The following is an 18,894-nucleotide window of genomic DNA, read 5'->3' as shown; positions in this document are numbered from 1 at the left end:
CACACACACACACACACACACACACACACACACACACACACACATTTTCCATTTGAGAAATTGTGCCAGAAACGTATCTGTTCGCTAAACGACAAAACCCCGAAGCTGCTTAAATGCAACACTGCCTTTCGCACAGGGTTGAGATCCGAATTCCGACACGCCTTTGATGTACGGTGTACATTTTCCCGCCGGGTGACAATGACGGTGATGAGCATGACGACGACAGACTGGCTGACTTTTTGACATTACCGTGTTCCTGCGTTACCTGACGCTAGTTTCCCACTGTTGCCACTAGTTGAATTCGAAAAGTGTTGCCCGGTGGCACGTAAGAACAATTTGCGTGATTTCGTCACGTCCTAGAGTTTCTCGAATTCGTTCACCGCTATGACCTTGCTTTGATCGCTGGATACATTTTTATGTGTTGCCTTTTAAAATGTTCCACGAATGGTTCGGGATCATACCAGGAGACCACCGGGACTCTTGACAGTAACCAGAAACACACACACACACACACACACACACACACACACGCAGGCAATATCTTAAGGGTTGGTGCAATCATCATGGTCATAGAATTGAAGAAAGAAAAAAAATGGACACAGAATTCCAGACAGGAAACCAGCATTTGACCGGAGCTTCAGGACACGGCGGAATGCCAGCACGGCGAGACTATTGGGACTCTCGGTATGCAACGGCATGAGAATTGGATTCACACCGAGACCAAATCCTATTTCCCAAACTCGTACACGGCACTGCATTCCCACTGACTTTGCCTTCGTGCACCGGTTGGCCGGTATGGCCAACCTCCCGGAAGCAAAACATTTATCGTACGGTGGTACAACATTTTCATTTTAATCCTGCCCTGCCCGTTCCTCGCTCGCCCATCTTCCTGGCACTGCCTGGATCGTTTCCTCCCAACGGAGGGCGGTTTGTGTCCGAGTGTCTTGGGATTAGACCTTCCTTCCATGCTGTGCCAGGTTGGTTGGTGTGGGAGAATCTCATTTTTGGCACCGTTCGTGATAAAATGTCACCACTCGGCTGCCCTGAAGGGAGCTTGTGTGGCATATTCTAGGTGGAATAAGGGTACATGTGTATGAGTATGTGTGTGATGCTAACTAAATTAATGTTATTTTATGTGATTGTAATCGGACCATCCTGGGAATGGTTTGCCAGGGAATCCCTTTCGGCAAATAAGAGCTTGCACGAGAATGACCATTACAAAGGTGAATCGGTTTGAGGTTTTATTAGGTAGACAAGTGAGTTTCTCACACCGTGGAATTCAAGAAGTTTAGCAGAATTGTACTGGTTCAGAGTTTCAGTAGTATATTATAGGAACTGCATGAATTATTGAGTGTAATTGTAATTGAAAGAATTCATCGGAATCCATTAAGTTTATGACTGCTTTGTGCTATGAAAAGCATGAGGCTTATAGTGACTAATTTCATCAGTAATTCTATGAATTAGTGGCTTTTTGGGATTTATACGTTGTCGTAGTTTACACTGTTTGGGTATGTTTATCTGTATAACTGGAGAATGGCACAAGTTTGACAAAAAATGAAGATTATGGTCATGAATTCTCATGACAATTATTGAAGCATCGGATAGATAGTTTATTGTAATTTTATAAATTGTTTTTGTGTTGAATGTTGTGTCAACACCAACTCGTAATCAACTCGTCTTCGATTTTTAACAGTGTCAAACTGCCCTCAAGAGCCATAGAATGGACAAAGCATGCGATTCAAACAATGAATCAAAAAAGTTTCATAATTGACCTGTATTAAGTACTTAAATAAATTATAGTAAACTACTTTGTTAACTAATAAAAAAACTTTTTTTGGTAGCCTTTTGCTAAATTATAACCCAATTTAACTAAAAATAATTAAAACCTAAAACTTAAGCTATCCAAAACTTTTTCACCCACCCACTCGACAGGACGAGGTTTGAAAATTGAAAAGCTCGTCAACATTTGTCATAATTTCAATCACAAACGATATTTTCTAGGTTGATGCAATTGCCACGTCCTGTAATTTCCCGCTTTGGAGGGAGAAATAGAAATGTTTTATTCGATTTCGTTCTCATTTTCTTATCTCACATCACTCATCCACGCTGTCAGACGCAAATGGCGTTATGGCTTAATCTTGCCCAAGCCCTGCTTACACGTTTGTGAAAACTTTCCTTTCCCTTCAACAAATTGCACGCGAAAAATACAACATTTCAGTGTTTAAAACTTTCCAACAGCTGAAAATTAACTCCAAACCATACACAGCTCCGACCCGCTGCCTCAAAACTCGCTGCTGGCCACCGCGCGCTAACAACTCTCCAGCAAAGATAGCGAGAATGGGAGGTCTTCCCTTAATGAGTGCACAAGATACTTGCCAAGTTAATATGTCAAAAAACTTTCCCCACGCTAAGCAATGGTTCGTGGGATCGTGGCTGGCCGTTGCCGCTAAATAATACATTGCGCGAAACTTTCACACACGATTTAGCCCACAAATGGAGCATTCCCAACGTGTGTGTGTGTGCTCGTGTTAGGGGGAAGATAAAGAATATGATAAACACATGGTCGTGAGGGAGAGGATACGCACGATGCAACTCTACATGAGGCATGGTTCTAAACTTTACTCTGCCGGCAAGACACAGCACCCGTCGGCATCCGTCAGGGAGTGTCTTAATAAACCATCTCGCGCGCGACCACGATGGCTGCCACCATTCTCGTGGGACGCGGAAGCGCCTCAGTGGACGGGTGGTGGCATAGGCATCAATTTTATTTTCCTACCAGGTTCCGATGTGAAGCGAAAGCCTACCCGGTGAAAGGTTACGGCCGACTCCCAACGGGGCAGGGCCTTGTTTGGCAGTTTCCCATGAGATACTCGTTTCATAAATCAAAAGCCTCCCCGACAGTGCCACGCGTACGTGATACCATTTAGCCAGAGGAACATACTACCCTGTGAAGAGATGTTGGTTTTGGACAAGAGAAATAGAAATAAAGCGAAAAGTGACAGAGAACAGGAGGGATTACCCTACCAAAGGGGTTGAAAATAAAATCTAGAATTAAAAAAAAACACACACACACACATCCAGCCTGATCCAAACAGTGGACGCGGGCACGGGATAGCTGCTCCAGCCACAAGGCTGGAAGCTTCTAGCTTTAACTCCGACCCTCGGCAACAGTATACGTGCCATGATTTAACTGGTCCGTTGAGATGCGCGTGTGAAATGGACAAATAAGTAGGTGAACAAAATCTCCGCCGCAATCACAACGGAAAGCAACACGGATTTTGGCGGAAATTTTCACTTCAAGGTATGGGTACAACAAAGGGAAGCGTTCCTTTAGTCCTTTAGATCTTTTGTGCGTATAACTCATTCGAACAAAAAGTAAACAACTAAAATTAATTCTGCATCCACAGAAAAAGGTTGAAGGACGTTAGTGTTTAGCATTAAATATCTGGCGAATTTGTCAAGGAGCTCTTGTAGGTGCATGAGGTCTTTTTGTTTCAAGTAAATTATATTTTATTTAGAAACCTAATATCTCTTATTCATGATAGGAGTTTTAGTGCTCTTGCGATAAAATAATCCATTTCCTAAAATCATTTTTCAGTAAATCTCGATCAACAAATGTGCGTAATTAACCATTAAAATTTGTATCAAAAGTTTACGAGCGTTCCAGAATTGATGCTTCTTGAAAACAATAGATTCCTGTCATTTGTTTTGATTGTGCGTTAAACTTGTTTTGATACTGAACTCAAAAAAATTTTCAAAGATTTCATCAAAAGTTCTGTTTGTTAGATTATTAAAAATTGATGAAAAATTATTTTTTATTCTTGCCAACACATTGTGCTTCTTTTGGCATTCAAGCCTATACACACATGAGTTTTTACTGATCAATAAAACAATAAAATTATGGATCATGAAATAAATAAAGAAAAAACAAACACCAACCTCAGCAATACATTCTTAAGCTTTCTTATGCAATGAATTCATTTTTTTAACATACAATTATGGCATTTCTTTGTGTGAAACCAAAAACAACTCAGAAAATATTATTCACCAAATCAATTTAGTGCTGAATAAAATCTCATAGTGTGTTTAGAAAAGAGTATGTGAACTTGTTATTATTTTATTCAATGTATTGTACTTGTTTAAGTTTTCTTCTTGTAAACCACAAATTTTCTGTGTAATTTGACAAATCATCCAATGATTATTTTAAACGATTAAACTTGTACGAATAATAACATCAGCGGCCCATTGCGTTTCATTTGCTGATTGATATCGATCGATTCTGAAAGCTCGATCGCCGTGTACGCTTAAAAAACAACAAAACAAAGACCCCTTGTAACAAATGCTAAATGAAGATAGACAAGTACACCTACCATTAAGCAGAAGCAGAAGAAAAAAGCCACATCGTTTCCATCCAGGTGATAGATTTTACTTTTACGTTATTTTCCCTTTAGAAATGATAGCACAACTTGTTCGCTCTGTTTTCTTTCCTTTCCCTGGCACACACACACACACGCCATCGGTTGGAAAAACCCTCCGAGTTTGATATTATTTCCACTTACAAAACAAACCACTCGCCACATCAAACCAACCCAACCCAATCAACCAAACGGCCAACAACACGTCCAACGTATCCGCATACCCGGTATCGGGATAGATCGAAGCAGCTGCATAATGTGGAAAAGGGAAAAAGTTTTCCCCCTTTTTGTCTGGCAGGCATACAAGAAATAGCAATGGAGATCACCTAGATGGATCAATTTTCTTCGTTTCTTTTTGTTTTCCACCCCAACTCGACTGGATCAATCCAACTGCCAGTTGTGGGGGAAAAATATCCACAGTCGTGTTTGCTGTTTGTGTTTAAACAATCACAGAAAAAGCTTTCCAGTGTAGGAAGCATTGGAAAAAATGAAATTAACTGGCAAATGTGTAAAGCTGGAAATTTGTTTATGAAAATCAATTTGTGCTTGTGTGCTCACATATGATTAATTTCTTAACTTCAACACGACATTTATTGATAGTTTTCATAATTTTCAGAGTAATTTTAAACACATGCAATAAACATATACAGATTGAAAAAAAAAAACAAACCAAACCAAATACGAGCATTTACCAGTACCAAAATAAAATGGAGACGGAACAATAACCAAGCACAACCGATCCCGAGGCTAGTCAATTTATTGCAAATTTATTGATTGCTGTCCGCTTGTCTGCCATCTCATGCCGTCGTCGTGTGTTGGGTGTATTGTTGTTATATTTTTTAGCCTCCGGGTTCAGCCTGGCCCTAACAGGCGGGAATGCATAGAAACATATCGCCGCCCATCATCATAGCTGCGAGAGAATCCGAGCATTGTCGTATGGCGTTTCCTTTCCACCATCATATTGACATTACTTCTTCATAAGCGGACAGCTTGTAATGATAATCGGAAAATTATCAACAAACATTCTGCATGTACATACATGGTGGCATTGTTATGCAAATGTATCGTGATACGGTAAACCTGTTTCAGCCCATTGCTGGGAAGGTTGGCCATTATGTGGTTCGGAAACTTAAAGTAATGTTGGTAACGGAAACGAGCAAATTGAAACGAAAAGGAAGTATACTCATACAAAGTAGGGCTGAGGGGTACTGATTTATAAATATGTTGTTGGGGCGGATGGAAATTCGCTCTTGAGCGGCTTTCAATGTGCCCAAATTTAATGGTCAATTAGTTGTTCGGTCGAGCGGACAAAGGATTTCAATGGGTTTAAAAATAAGCTTTAAATACTTGAGCTTCTAATATGATTTTTCTTCTTCGTTTTTGACACTTCAAACTCAAGAGGTTCTGGTCTGCTGTTGCCGGCAGGTCTTCTTAATATTATGGTTTCAATTCTATTTGTCCTGTGCGTCCTACCACTTGTTGACAACTCTGAACATAAAATAATAAAAAGTTATTATTAAGACGTATCGTTGCGAATATGATACTGAAAAGTATTTGAACGGAATATTCACTACATGAATAAAATTCTTCACTCACATCTGCTGGATAAACACAGTAAAATCGACAATCCATGAACAAGCATTAAACACAACCACATTCATCAACGCTTCATAACCATCACACTACACAATCGGACCACGAACAAATAACAACAAGCAAATGCAATGGAAAATAAATCCTCTCATCGATGAATTTCCACCGATTCGAGTGATCTTTATGATGATCTGGTCTGCACAATGCGTGTCTACCTCACAGGTACGTCCCTATCCCTATCGTCTCTGTGTGCCTTCTTGCTACCAATTTTGAGAGCATTCAAGTGGCTTGTTGTTTTCCACATCACTCGAACCTACGCACACAAACACACATCTCTTATGACCTTTGTTTCGGCTGCGCTTCGGTCGGGAACGGGAAAAAGCTACTCCAGCAGTACTTCGGTGTGACTCCGGAGCGCTTTGTCGCCATCCATCATCACACATCTCGGTTATGAGTGATGGGCTAACCTGGATGGGTGCCGTCGTGAAACTAGCTCGTTGTTGTTTCTGTTTTATTTCACAACTGCCATCTCTACTTCCGGGAGCTTTCCATCATTTTCACCCAAGGTCGGTGTGCAGGAGCTCACCCGTAGCCATTTCTATGGAACGGTTCGATTTCGTTTTGCCATTCCGCTCACAAGCGCAGGAATAGGCAGCAACCGTTTGGCATCTCCCTCAACGGTAAACGTTTGACAGTTTTCCACCCAGTGGGAAACAAACATACGGCACAGCGATGTATCGGTCGGATACGATACATCGCCTTATTCGGAAACTTCAGACCAACTGGAGGAGGAATTTTTATACATTCGTTTTTTTTTTTGTTAGCCTCTAGGTGATTGAGAGAGTTTTTTCTTCTGTTGCTGCTAGGTGTTGTTGCACTGTAAGCGTTTGAAAGGTTGTCAATGTTTGTGCCGGGTTGTTCTTTTCCGCATGAATTGCGTACGGAGATTGTCAGCCTGGCGTGTAAGATTGTCGCAGTATGAGACATGATGTTTGGATGCGAAATGGCGAACGGCATATGATACGATAATATTGGAACTGGTGAAATTACGTTTGTGTGTTTGATAAGTTTATCGTTTGGAAATTTTTAAAAAATTATTGAATGGTTTGGAAAATGCTTCTATGCTTCTAGTTTTTACATTTTTTTGATGCATTGAGCTTTTCTTTTAAGGGATCAAATATATTTTTTGGCTTCATTTTCGCACAATAACAATATTCAAACAATCCTTAAGTTTAGTCTACAACTGAATTAAATAAAAAAATTCTATCTTATAACCCTCACTACGATTGTAGAGTGGCATTATAGAATTTGTTGAATAATAACCGTTCATAAAAAGGCACATTTGGCCCAACGCCACCAAGATTAAGCGCACGATAACGAGCAGCAAAATTTCTCCAACCATACTATTTCCCACCACCAAATAAATTGCGAAGAGGTAACTGTCCACCATAGTAATTAAAATATACTTACAGCAAAATTCGTTCATTTGCTGTGCTAAAAATGTGAAAAATGAACCGGAACCGGGAAAAAAAGAAAATGTAAAAGAGCACCATTTAACGGAACACTGCATTGCGCACTGCATAATGGCATAGTATCGCAACCAAGGTTTATGAATGGATTTACAGCAAACAAAAGGAGATCCTAATGAGATCATGCTCAATGTCAAAATAAATATAGCTAAAGATAGAAAAGCATTCCACCTGACTGATCACATCCTCAACATTGAAACCGAACAATTCGTTACTAAGCTTCATTTTAGCGCGCTGCTCAAGTATAAGCATCCAGCAGCGGACCCCTGGGTAGACTGGGAGGAAAAATATCCGAATTATCTCGAGCATCTCGAAGACAGCAGGTAGTTTCACAGATAGTTTCCGTTATCACTTTTGACGTGCCACGAACGTTTCTCGCGTTTCACTTCCGCCAAGGTTTAACTTCTTCCGACAGCCCTATACAGCGATGGACGCTGTCGGAAAGGAAGCCAGGCCAGGTCTTGCACAAAAAAAAGCTTCAATTTCCCCCTCTCACGAAACACAACCATCGGAAACGGGACCGTATGCAAACTATCGCACAAGAACGTGCCTCAGAATGGCAGCTACGGAAGGTCATATACAGGGCGCGGATGTTGATATGAGGGGAGGGGGGAAAAATAATACGCTACGACGTACCGAAACAGGGTCTACCGACCGGTTGGATCGTTGGAACTTACCTTGGGAATTTAAATTGACCTTCCTCGGAGCCTTCGCCACCGAACGTCGTCAGGACGCGTCCGTTGACGTCAAAAATCTGTTAAAAAAATGAATAAAAAGGAATTAAATAGATAAAAAAATGAAACACACGACAGCGCAAGCAGAAACCCAAGTGATCTAACCAAGGCTACCGATGCCTTTTGGAGCAACAAAAAAGAGGAAACGCAGTGAACAGTTGAATTAATTTTTTGGCTTCCCTCCTGCGCCCTTGCGTCCGTTTTTCGATGGGCAAGGAAACACACATACAGGTCACTGACGGGCAGCTGTCAGTGGCCGGAAATTCAAATGAGCAGATTCACCGTTCCCACACCCATGCACGGGTGTGGATGGGAGCCTGTGCAGCGCTGAAACTTGCAAAAAACTGGAAAAGAGATTGAATTCATGAAAAAAAAAACCGGCTCGGTAACTGTGCCCTGGCAAGTGGTATCGGTGGAAATAGCAGGTGTTCACGAGCAAACGAGTGAGCCAAAAAAAAAAAAAGCTACATGAACGGAAAAACCAAAGGAAACTTCCGCAGAACCAACACCGGAAATTACATATTACATGACCGCTCGCTTCCGGTTCTGTGTGGATTACGATCGTCTGTGTGATGGTGGAAACCCTGGGCTGACAAGGGTCTTCCGGTCGGGTGGACAATTCTTTGCGCCGGGCCGTTGCTGTTTCGGAATGCTAATCAGTATGGGAACAGTGGCTGGATGTATCTCAGCATTGGGAAAACGGTAACGGTTCCTACAGGACCTGCATCCTGCCGCCTCTTGCATACATACCTGCACCCGGTGGTTGTTGGAGTCGGACACGATGACGCGGTTCGTGTTTGAGACGGCGATGTAGTGTGGATGTTCGAGCTGACCCTTTTCCTTGCCGCAGGTGCCAAACTTGCCAATAAATGATCCATCGGATTGGAATACCTGCAAAAGAAACAGAGAAAAGTGGGGAAGAGAGCGAAGACTCGTAAGTTCAGTTGGTTTGGTAGGCTTTTGCTTGCATGTCGTTTTAGGCAAACAAAAACCATCTGCTTTACGGAACTGTAACTGAAATTGGGTCACTGTGCTCAATTGATTACCAGCTGGGAAGGAGGCATTTGTAGTTCCGGTTTAGTTGGAACGTAATAAAGTTACAATAAGGTTTCAACCTGGCAAATGTTTGCTCGTTCTGCAACGGTGTATTTTACAAGGGAAGTGAAATGCCGAGACGATAATACGATTGTCAACTTGATTAGACATTTCAAATCGCTAGCTTTCCCTATGCTATTTCACATTGGTTACCTTTGCGTTTTGAGCGAAACGAAGGAGAAGAATAACGTACGCTTTAAATAAAAAGACTTAATATTGTGTAGACTCGCTTGCCTCCTCCATCGGACCATCGGCGTTTGCTCAACTACAAGTGTAAGAAGGATACTTGAAGAAAAGTTTCTACCATAAACTTTAACTTTGAGGTACAACTTTGGATGTAAGTTAAAGTTAAAGCTCCTAGCTGTAGTCGATTTTGCATTAAAACAACTCCTTATTATAGAGAAAATGGAGCAGATATAATGGACACCTGGCCAGCGTTGCTCGACAAAGCTACATGAACCTTATGTGCGACTGAAGTTTATCACAAATGCTTAGGAATTAATTATTTCGTAGTTCTACTGGTGTAGCCGAGAGGACCTGATGAAAATTACTTTCAAGTCTGGGTGACATGGACTTTAAAATGATCGGATTCTGTGAAGATCGTGTTGACCATATCTTCCAGACAATGTAATGATAATGATGTATTCTTCTTTCTTAAGTTGAAATCTGATGCTGTTATTCAGCCTCAAGCTAAACAAGTATAGAATAGCGGTTGGAAGCAATATGAACTTTAGAAAAAAAATTGAATTCAGTGGAATTTTAAAATGGATACAGTAATACTGCAAGCTTCTAATGGATCTATAAAATCATACAGTGGACCCTAACTAGCATTCAGCTAAGGGAGATTTTCACTCGACTGAAGAATTTTAAAACCAGCATTGAAATTTTTCTCGAGCTTGTCGAGCTCGCCTGTTCAAAGAGAAAAATTAAAAAAAGAGTCGAATTGTTTGTAAATATCAGCACTTCGTTTCATTCAAATTTGAACGGGGCTTACACAATTTAATTTTTGGAAAAGTTGTTCTAATTACTATTTCTTTAAATCAGTGCTTCCACTGTTCCACTATAAGGATCGACCTGCTGTACACTCTTTCGATGGGTTAGCTTGAATTATTTTAAGTTGAATTGTTGAAAAAATGTTTCAATTTGCTTTAAACTGCATGCACCACTTTGTACTATCTTACCTGAATTCTATGATTTTCCTTATCGCAAACGTAGATGAACCCTAGCGCATCGGTAGTGATGCCCCAGGGATAGTTGAATTTTCCATCGGTGGTGCCCTGCGAGCCGAACGATCGTAGAAAACGACCGGCCGGATCAAGCACCTGAATCCGATGGTTGTATCTGTGCCGGAGAGAGGGAGGTACAGTTTAAGTTCCGCTTCCATTCGCCACCAGTCAATTCCACCGAAACCTTACCTGTCGGCTATGATGAACTGACCGATACGGTTAACCGCAACACCGGCCAAACAGTCAAACTCCCCATCCCCGTTACCGTACTGGCCGAACTCCTTGACGAAGATGCCGTTGGAGTCGAACACCTGCACGCGATGGTTGGACGAGTCCGCCACGACGATACTGTTGTCCGGGCCGACGGCGATACCGCGCGGCCACGTGAAGGAACCTGGTTCGCTCCCCCGACCTCCTATCTGGAACAGCTGTCGGCGCTTCTGCAGGTACTGCGTCCTAGGGGACATACCTGCTGCCCCGGGTATACCGGCTACTGCCGCTGCTGCCGTAGGAGAGGTAGGGGAGCCTACCCCGTTTTTTGAATCATCGTCCGAGCTGAGTAGATCGGTCTGGCGCAATGGCAAACCGAGGCTGAGTCGTCGGGCGGCAGCCGAAGCTGACGCACTGGACGCGGACGAGGACGACGAGGGCGACGAGAGCGAGGATGAACCGACGCCCGACGAAAGGCTGGACGAGCTGGGTGTATCCTTCGAGTCTTTGGTCGTTCGATTGCCGTACTTGTTTTTGAGGTATCGGGCCCACGAGCTGAGTGCGGCCCCGTCCTTATCGCCACCGGCGGCACTACTGTTCCGTTCCGGCGACGGTTCGCGCGACTTGAGCGCGTGTGTCGAACGGCTGCGGGACAGGTCAGCTGGTTGGGAGGCAAGCGAGGACGATGCTCCGTACCTGGGTAACGAACGAACGAACGGAAACGCAATCAGTGTCGCGTAAACAGTGGCGTGTTTACCTTGGAGCAAGCTCCAGAAAGATGTCAAAAATAGCTACTGTTTACATTTGGAAATTTGCTCGATTGGCGAAGATGGCGCAGTGTTGTGCTTAGTGTACTTGTTTTCCAAAGTAAGTAGCTCGTGCGAAGCATCAGTTTTATGAATGTAGGTAAATTTTGAACTGAGGAAGATTTCTAAACGACTTACTCAAGGCAATCGTAACAGATATATTGGACCAAAGTTAGTCCTGCGATCGTTTTGAATTGAAATGTTAATCAGTTCTGTTGATCTGTTGTCTTGAGCAAACTATCGGTACCTCGTATGCTTCCAAATCGCTTCTCAAAGGTCACATTCAAACATTACCTTGCTACAAAAACCTGGAATGGCTTAGAAATAGCCGATTATGTACCTACCTCGAAGCCAAATAGGCTGACGGCGAATTGGTCGTCGGTGATACGGGCTCATCCTCCTCATCATCATTACCAAAATTGTGTGACGAACGGCTGCGGGCCAACCGATTCCTGCGGTCCTGCAGCGCGGTAAATCTGCTACGTCCACCAGCACCGTACCGGCTGTCCGAATCATCCGTTGCCTCGTCCTCCGGTGCTACCACCGCGGTGCTTTTGCTCTTGTTCAGGAACCGGCTCGTATATCTGAAAGAATGGAACGTGTCCTACAAAAAAGAACGAAGAAAGCGAAAAAGCTAGTCGCACACGGTGCAAGCAGAAAGCAAACAGTTTACCCAGAACCGCTGCCATATTTGTTGTCCTCCGGTTCGGCCGCATGGCTAGTGGTGCGTGAGCGCAATGCCGACGACCCGGTGCTGGACGACCCATACTTGGGGCTTTCGTCTCGCTCGTAGTGGTTCTGGCTACGGTAGCTTGTCGGGCTCGAGTACCCACTGGACGTACGCAACTCATCACGCGAGCTCTTGCGCGAGTTCTCGGACGAGTCCTGGCGCGACACACGCCCAAGCAGTGGACTGCTCGGTGTGTGCGTATCGTGCGAGCGCGATGACACCGAGCTGGCCGTGGTGACCGGTGAAGACCGGGCAGCACTTGGTGCCGGTGTTGCCGCTGGCTTCTCCTCCTCTTCCTCTTCCTCCTCTTCGGATTCCTCTTCCGAGGATGTTTCCTCCTCGGAGCTGCTTTCCGATTCTTCCTTCTTTTCCGGCGCGGCCTGCGTCTGGGGCAGGAAACGGCTCTGGAACGGTTTTTTGGCCGTTTCGGTGCTGGTTGGGCTAGCGGTACCGTTACGCTGGGCGTTCTCGTTCGCGTTCTTGAGGATGGTTTTGGGTTTCACTTCCGGTTCGGTGGTGGTGCGCGTGGACGGTGGAACAGGGGACGCGCTCGAGCTTTCGCTGGACGAGTTAGATTCACTGCTAGCGGAACGGGTCACCGGTTTCTTCTGTGCTGCACCCGTTGCCGTCTTGCTGCCGACGGACGATTGTCGCGAATTGCGACGGTTCGATTCCGTATCATCTTGATCACTATCGGCCTGATGATGTAGGAGCGTATGAAGTGGTGAAAGATGCGGAGGGGAGAGCATACATTGTCGAATCGTAATCATGTTGGGAAAGAGGGTAAAGAAGAGAAAGAAAACACAAACATGGATTATGAGCGTTGAATGACCGATGTTGGCGAAAGGTTTTTGGAGCGGATCGAATCATAAGGTTTCGTGTGAGGTTCGAATGACTTTCCCAGGCAGGGTACAGGGCTTCCGAGAGTTTCCGGAAATGAGACTAGTTTGTGGATTGATTGCAGTTCCTCAAAGCGTGTTATAGGTATGATGTGTTGTTGGTGGAGTGAAGGTTTAATCTGCAAAGTCCTACTAGAATGATCAGCTAACCATATTCAATTTTAATCCAAATTAAAGTGTCAGTACGGTGCATGATGCTGTGATGTTTTATGCAGATATTTGTTAACAAATTAATCCGGAAAATGATAAACTAAACGAGAGAGAAAAAAACATGAAAAAAAGAGACAGCGCTCGCGGGATACAAAACAACAAAAATCTCCCTTTGTCCAGACCAGCATAGATGAGACCTTTGAATGGTTTTTTTTTTTGTCATGTGCATATGTGTGTGTGTTTTTTTAGGACCAATAGGAAACACCAACCGTCACAAGTGCTTCCCGTTGTCATCACCGTTGCATCTGCTTTCCGCGAAATGTAAACGCATTTGTGACCACAACTGTTGACGGCCACCCAACAACATTCCGCTTGAACTGTTTGCGCGTTTGGCAACAGTGTTGGGCATCAAGTAACCATTGACTTCTAGCTAGCGTTTGTGGTCTAGAGTGATCAGTGAACAGCTAGTGTGTGTTTAGAGTTTGGTTGTGTTCGATGTTTATTTTACGGCTAGGTTTATTCACGTTCACGGCGACCATGGGACTACGGGTGTTTCTAGTGGCCATCGACCCGGAAGTGGATTCTTTGTTGGTTTTCTGCTGTTGGTGTGCAAGCTGTTGTTGCCCTCGGTGGATTCGTTTCGTGCCAGTGGTTTTGCACACATGTTTGTAAATACATGAGCCCAACCGAACGCTCACTGGCTACTAGATGCAGCGACCACAAGCCGATGGCCTAATGAATTCCAGTGCGGTTCTTTTCGTTGTGGTTGTTCGAAGTTAATCTAACGTTTCCGGGATGCAAATTCACGTGTGGTTGTGTCTATGTGTGAGCTCGTAGTTTCTGACGTGGAAGAAGTAATTGTGCCGCAAATCGTCGTTGGCTTTTCAATTTATCGCGTATTGACCAGAGGTGGGTTTTCGTGTAGGCAGGTAGGTAAGGTAAGGTACTGTGTAGACACATTTTCTAGTTGCTAATAATACATGCTCGCGTTCCTCATCCAGTGAGGTTAACTAATAATAGTATACTTAATAGTATACTTCTCTACACGTTAATGTCTTAGAATAGTGCGCGCCCATACTACAGAGATATCTCCAAAATTGTACAATCTCGACCTAATCTTCTCCCGGGAGCAAGTGTGCTGGTGGTCAAGTGTGATGTTTGTGTGTATTTGTTGTTGGGAAAGAGGAAAGACAAAGAAGAGGCGAAGCTCGGGCGCACGGGCGCTGCAAAGCTGGATGGGGTCTCAAGTCCTGGGATGGCCTGCCTGTCTCACTATAATGGAAGAATCTCTCCTAAGGGAGCGCGTTTACTCTTCATCGGATCTCACCTCGACGTGGGGCGATGAGCGACGGGCCGGTGACGTTGGACTATCGCTGTCATCGCTACCGGCTGACGTTGGAGTTGCGGTACGGCCTGCCTTCAATGCTGACACCCGGTCAGCCGCTGGTCGTTCCGGTTCCGGGGCCGGTTGAGCGGTAACTCCCGTCGTCTGGGTCGTCGTGTTCGAACCAGATGCACCCTTGTTCTGACGCTTGATCTTTGCGATCTCATCGTCCTCGGACAGTTGACGGGCAGCAGCAGTCGGTTGACCGGTCTTGGGCTTCACACCCAACGGTGAGGGTTTGTTCAGGGTTGGTGTCGTAGCGGGAGACGCTTTCTTTTCCTTCTTGCCCTTTTCCTGGTCCTGCAGACGTTTCATAACGCGCGGCGAATCCATCAGACGGAAGATACCACTGAGCGGACCCTTGGCGCAATCTTCCGTACTGGTGACCTTGTTCCGTTCCTTCTCCAGCTCGGCCGCCGACTTGGTGTTCGTCTTAGATTCGTTGTCCGAGTCATTGTCCAGCTGGTGGGAGCGTGCAAAGCGAGACCGGAACCGGCCCTTACCGGTACGGCTGGACGAGGTCGTATCGTCATCGTAGTCGTAATCGGTCGTACCACGTCCGTAGCGCGATTCACCTCCATAACGATCACGCTCCTGTGTTACAGGTTTCGGTGGCCGCTCACCAAACTTGCGCCCGCCGAGCAGCGGTTCCTCGTCCGCATTCCAGGGCTGCGCTTCCTGCTGCTGACGGAACTGTGCTGCCAGCCGGTGATCGCTCTTCGAACGCATCAGACCCGGACCGGGCGGTGGCTGCAGCATGCCCTGACTTTGGCTAGTAGCTGCCCCACCATGGTTCGGTAGGTTCAGATCACCGTACGATGACACCTCGTTGATCAGCTTGTTCGGATCGATGTTCATGATGAAGCGCACCTTCCGACTGTAGTCCATCGTTTCGCAGTCAAAGTTACGGATAAAATCAACCGTGCGCAGAAAGATTTCCTTCGTGTCCATCAGCTCGCAGTCGTCCCATTCGACCGAATCGTTCATGTACTTCTCGGCCAGGTCCGCATTGCTCTGAATGTTTGCGATCTCCAGCTCAAGGTTTTCCTTGAGCGCGACCACATTCTTCAGCTCGGTCGACATATACTTGTCCATCTCGTGGCGCAGATGATCGGTACGATCCTTGAGCGCCTTCTGCAATCGGCGATAGATTTCGTCAATTTCCTCCGACACGCTCGTGCAGTTGTTTTGCAAATTGGAGGCATTCTTTTCCACCACCGACAACACCTCCTTCAAACGGTGCAATCCACGCCGGATCTGGTTGTTGATGCGACTGATCTCACGTCGCAGTATGTCCATGTGCGCACCCTTACAGTCCGCACAGATCTTCTTGTCGCAGTGCACACACAGCGCACAGTATGCCTTTTCCGAGCATACGTTGCACCGTTCCATCACCTGACCTGTGGTAGTGGAGAGGATGGAGAAGAAGAGCCACTCGTTCCATTACTACATCTGTTGACGGTGCAAGTCACGGCAAGTCGGGGGCGAGGAAAAAAGAAAACACTTACCGGACGTTGGGTCTGGCAGTTCGCCAGTGATTTCGATGTGCAGCTCGAGAAACCGTTGCAGGGTGACGTTGGTTGGGAAGCCCTGTACACCCTGGTACGGTATCCGATGCTCGGCACGACATTCTGGACACTTGACCTGTGGAAGCAAAGGAGGAACGATGTCGGAAAGAAGAAATTTAATTATAGTTTTGCAAACAACAGAAAGCGCTAGCAGTAAACATTGTCGCTTAACGACGACGTGCCTAATGGGTAGAAAATGGGTAAACAGTTAGCTTCCTTCCTTCGTCATTGCGTTACGGGTTAGATGAGCTCAATTTCTTTTTAACAACACATTTTATCGTATCCATCGTAGGTGTAAACTATAGTGTGTGATGGTTTATGGTACGGTTCGAGACATTGCTTTAAGCAAAAACACTTTTTTTTATTTTCAACACACAAAATCGGAAATTACAAACGAGGCGATAAAGGAACAATAAATTTGTTGTTCTCGTTACAAAGCCATATAATTTATGTTTGTAAATTCTTCATACAATACGGCACTGGACCGTCATTATTAATTATAAATAAATAAATTCTTCATTAACCTGATGCACAAAATCAAACCTTGTTTGCGAAATGATTGTAAACGCAAACGCAATGCATTAATACTTCAAATGTCAGAAGTAGCTTTCAAAAGATAATTTATACCTTGAAGAATGGATAATCATCAGCAACTCAAGTTATGAAGTCTTAAGTATGTGAACGAACGAATCCAGAATACTATAGTAAAATTCTATACTCTTTTGTGTTCTATCTGCTGTATAGTGTTTGTGATCATTGTTTTCATTGTAAAACCATCTTATGCTGCTAACTATGAACGTAACGTTTGTTAAAAAAAGAAATCCACTGAACATTAAAGTCAAAACTGATAAATTTAAGACATACTCCAATACTTCAATTATCTGTGCCTTGAAGCTATTGACTCATCATTTAATTGAGATCATTTCAAAGACATATCTAGAAATCGAATCATTCAGAAGCATAGAGTAAAATTGTAAAAAGTATCGCTCGTTGCAGTAATTTTACGGGTTGAAATTGATAAACCTATAACTACCGTCCATTACCTTGAATCAAACAGGGATGAAATTCTATTCATATACGGGCACAAAGCAAGCACTTCACATACGTGTCACAATGACCTCCCGTATAACGCAAAACATGTTCAGGAATTGATTTTCTGTGTAAATCTTCCGTTCCGAAAGCACATCGCCCAAGAAAAGGGGGACAAATTTCCAGAAGAAGTTACGCTGGTTTCTGAATGGCTTCGATAGTCCACAAAATATTGTCCACCGAGTGTTCGATATTGGGTTTCATATTTTATTTCCTGCCCTTTGGGCCGCAGGGAGTTCCACCGTCAGCTGACTGGGGTGTCCCGTTGTGGTTTGTAGTGTGAGAAATTTCCCCCCACACGCTTACACACATGTACTTGAGTGTATCGCAAGCAAGGACGAGAAGTGTGTCTGGTGCCGACAGATGCATTGAGACTGAAATTGGATTCCAACACTCTTGTGTGGCAGCCATCCCCCGAAGGGAAAATATTGCATCGGTTTGCATTGAAGATGGTACCATGTTTCGTTCGTTTGCCCTTTTTTTTTATAGTTCTTTTGTAGGTATAACATACAGCTTTGAAAGAAAGTGTGAAGTCTGGCAAATGCATGCCGTTGACTGGTGATTCCGGCAAATGCATCGTTCGACATTTGTTCGCATTTTATTCGATATTCTTTATCAGTTATCGCATGCATTTGCTTCAAATCAATAGTTGTGTCCCGCTTGAGAGCGGATGCTATTTAATAACTCAAAATGGCAATGGTGTGCACAAAAGAAGAACATACATACACACACACAAACCAAGTGTTTAAATCGAGTGCTATTGAACATTCCATTACTTCATTCTAGTCCACCCGTAGAGAACCCCTGCACGGAGAGTATCAGCGCCCGGTTCCTCGTTAGCATAAAGGAAGTTCGCTTTATTGTTTCGTTTATCACACTTCAAAATCTTTCCCTACACAATGCTGGGCAGAGCGCCAGCAAATGGAACAGCTGGCCAGAATGATGAAGAAGCGCCTTGCCACACGGTACGGAAGTACCGGCTCACTTACCTGTCGCTTGACGTAGTCGATCAGACCGTCCATGCACGGTTCCATGCAGAACGAATGCTGGCATGGTAGCAGCTTCGGGTTGCGGTATCGATCGAGACACACGCAACACGTGAGTAGTTGCTCAAATTGCTCCATTTTTCACTGCAAGAGATAGGAAAGGCAAAAGAAGCTGCGTTAGGAGTGCTGTGAACGATTCGGGTTGGTACGGGCGAAAGAGTCGAAAGTTTATAAATAGGTAACCGTGCATGTGGGAAAGCAAAAACTGGCACACAAACACACACACACATACACGACGTTGGGAGTGCACGAGAAACACTGTGCATTATAAAACACTCATGCATACTTATATTCAATTTAGTGTTAGAGGGAAAATAGACAAAAAACGTGGGAAAACCACTTGATGATAATCTACTCAGGGGTGAGAAAAAGTTTCTGTACATCGATTCTCCATTGATGAGATGGAAATTTTTCTCGCTG

General features: G+C 44.4%; 1 protein-coding gene across 2 annotated transcripts in view; it reads right to left on the bottom strand.

The window, feature by feature from the left end:
* Positions 1 to 18,562, bottom strand: part of LOC126561387 (RING finger protein nhl-1) — a 29,857-nt gene extending 11,295 nt beyond the window's left edge. Inside the window, exons 1-9 of one of the 2 annotated variants that reach the window (XM_050217497.1) lie at positions 18,418 to 18,562; positions 16,280 to 16,415; positions 14,715 to 16,171; positions 12,282 to 13,036; positions 11,953 to 12,192; positions 10,782 to 11,498; positions 10,548 to 10,707; positions 9,022 to 9,162; positions 8,215 to 8,291 (exon numbers count right to left, since the gene is read on the bottom strand). In XM_050217497.1, the coding sequence (XP_050073454.1) occupies positions 8,215 to 8,291; positions 9,022 to 9,162; positions 10,548 to 10,707; positions 10,782 to 11,498; positions 11,953 to 12,192; positions 12,282 to 13,036; positions 14,715 to 16,171; positions 16,280 to 16,415; positions 18,418 to 18,552 (3,818 nt within the window). In that variant the 5' untranslated portion in view covers positions 18,553 to 18,562. Of the gene's footprint in view, positions 1 to 8,214; positions 8,292 to 9,021; positions 9,163 to 10,547; positions 10,708 to 10,781; positions 11,499 to 11,952; positions 12,213 to 12,281; positions 13,037 to 14,714; positions 16,172 to 16,279; positions 16,416 to 18,417 lie in introns of both variants that reach the window. The other variant, XM_050217498.1, reaches the window with a different exon arrangement.
* Between the last annotated feature and the right edge of the window lie 332 nt (positions 18,563 to 18,894).

Source organism: Anopheles maculipalpis, chromosome 3RL (assembly GCF_943734695.1).
Source record: "Anopheles maculipalpis chromosome 3RL, idAnoMacuDA_375_x, whole genome shotgun sequence".
Lineage (NCBI taxonomy): Eukaryota > Metazoa > Arthropoda > Insecta > Diptera > Culicidae > Anopheles > Anopheles maculipalpis.
The sequence above is the reverse complement of the archived record's forward strand: the minus strand, read 5'-3'. Positions and strand labels throughout refer to the sequence as shown.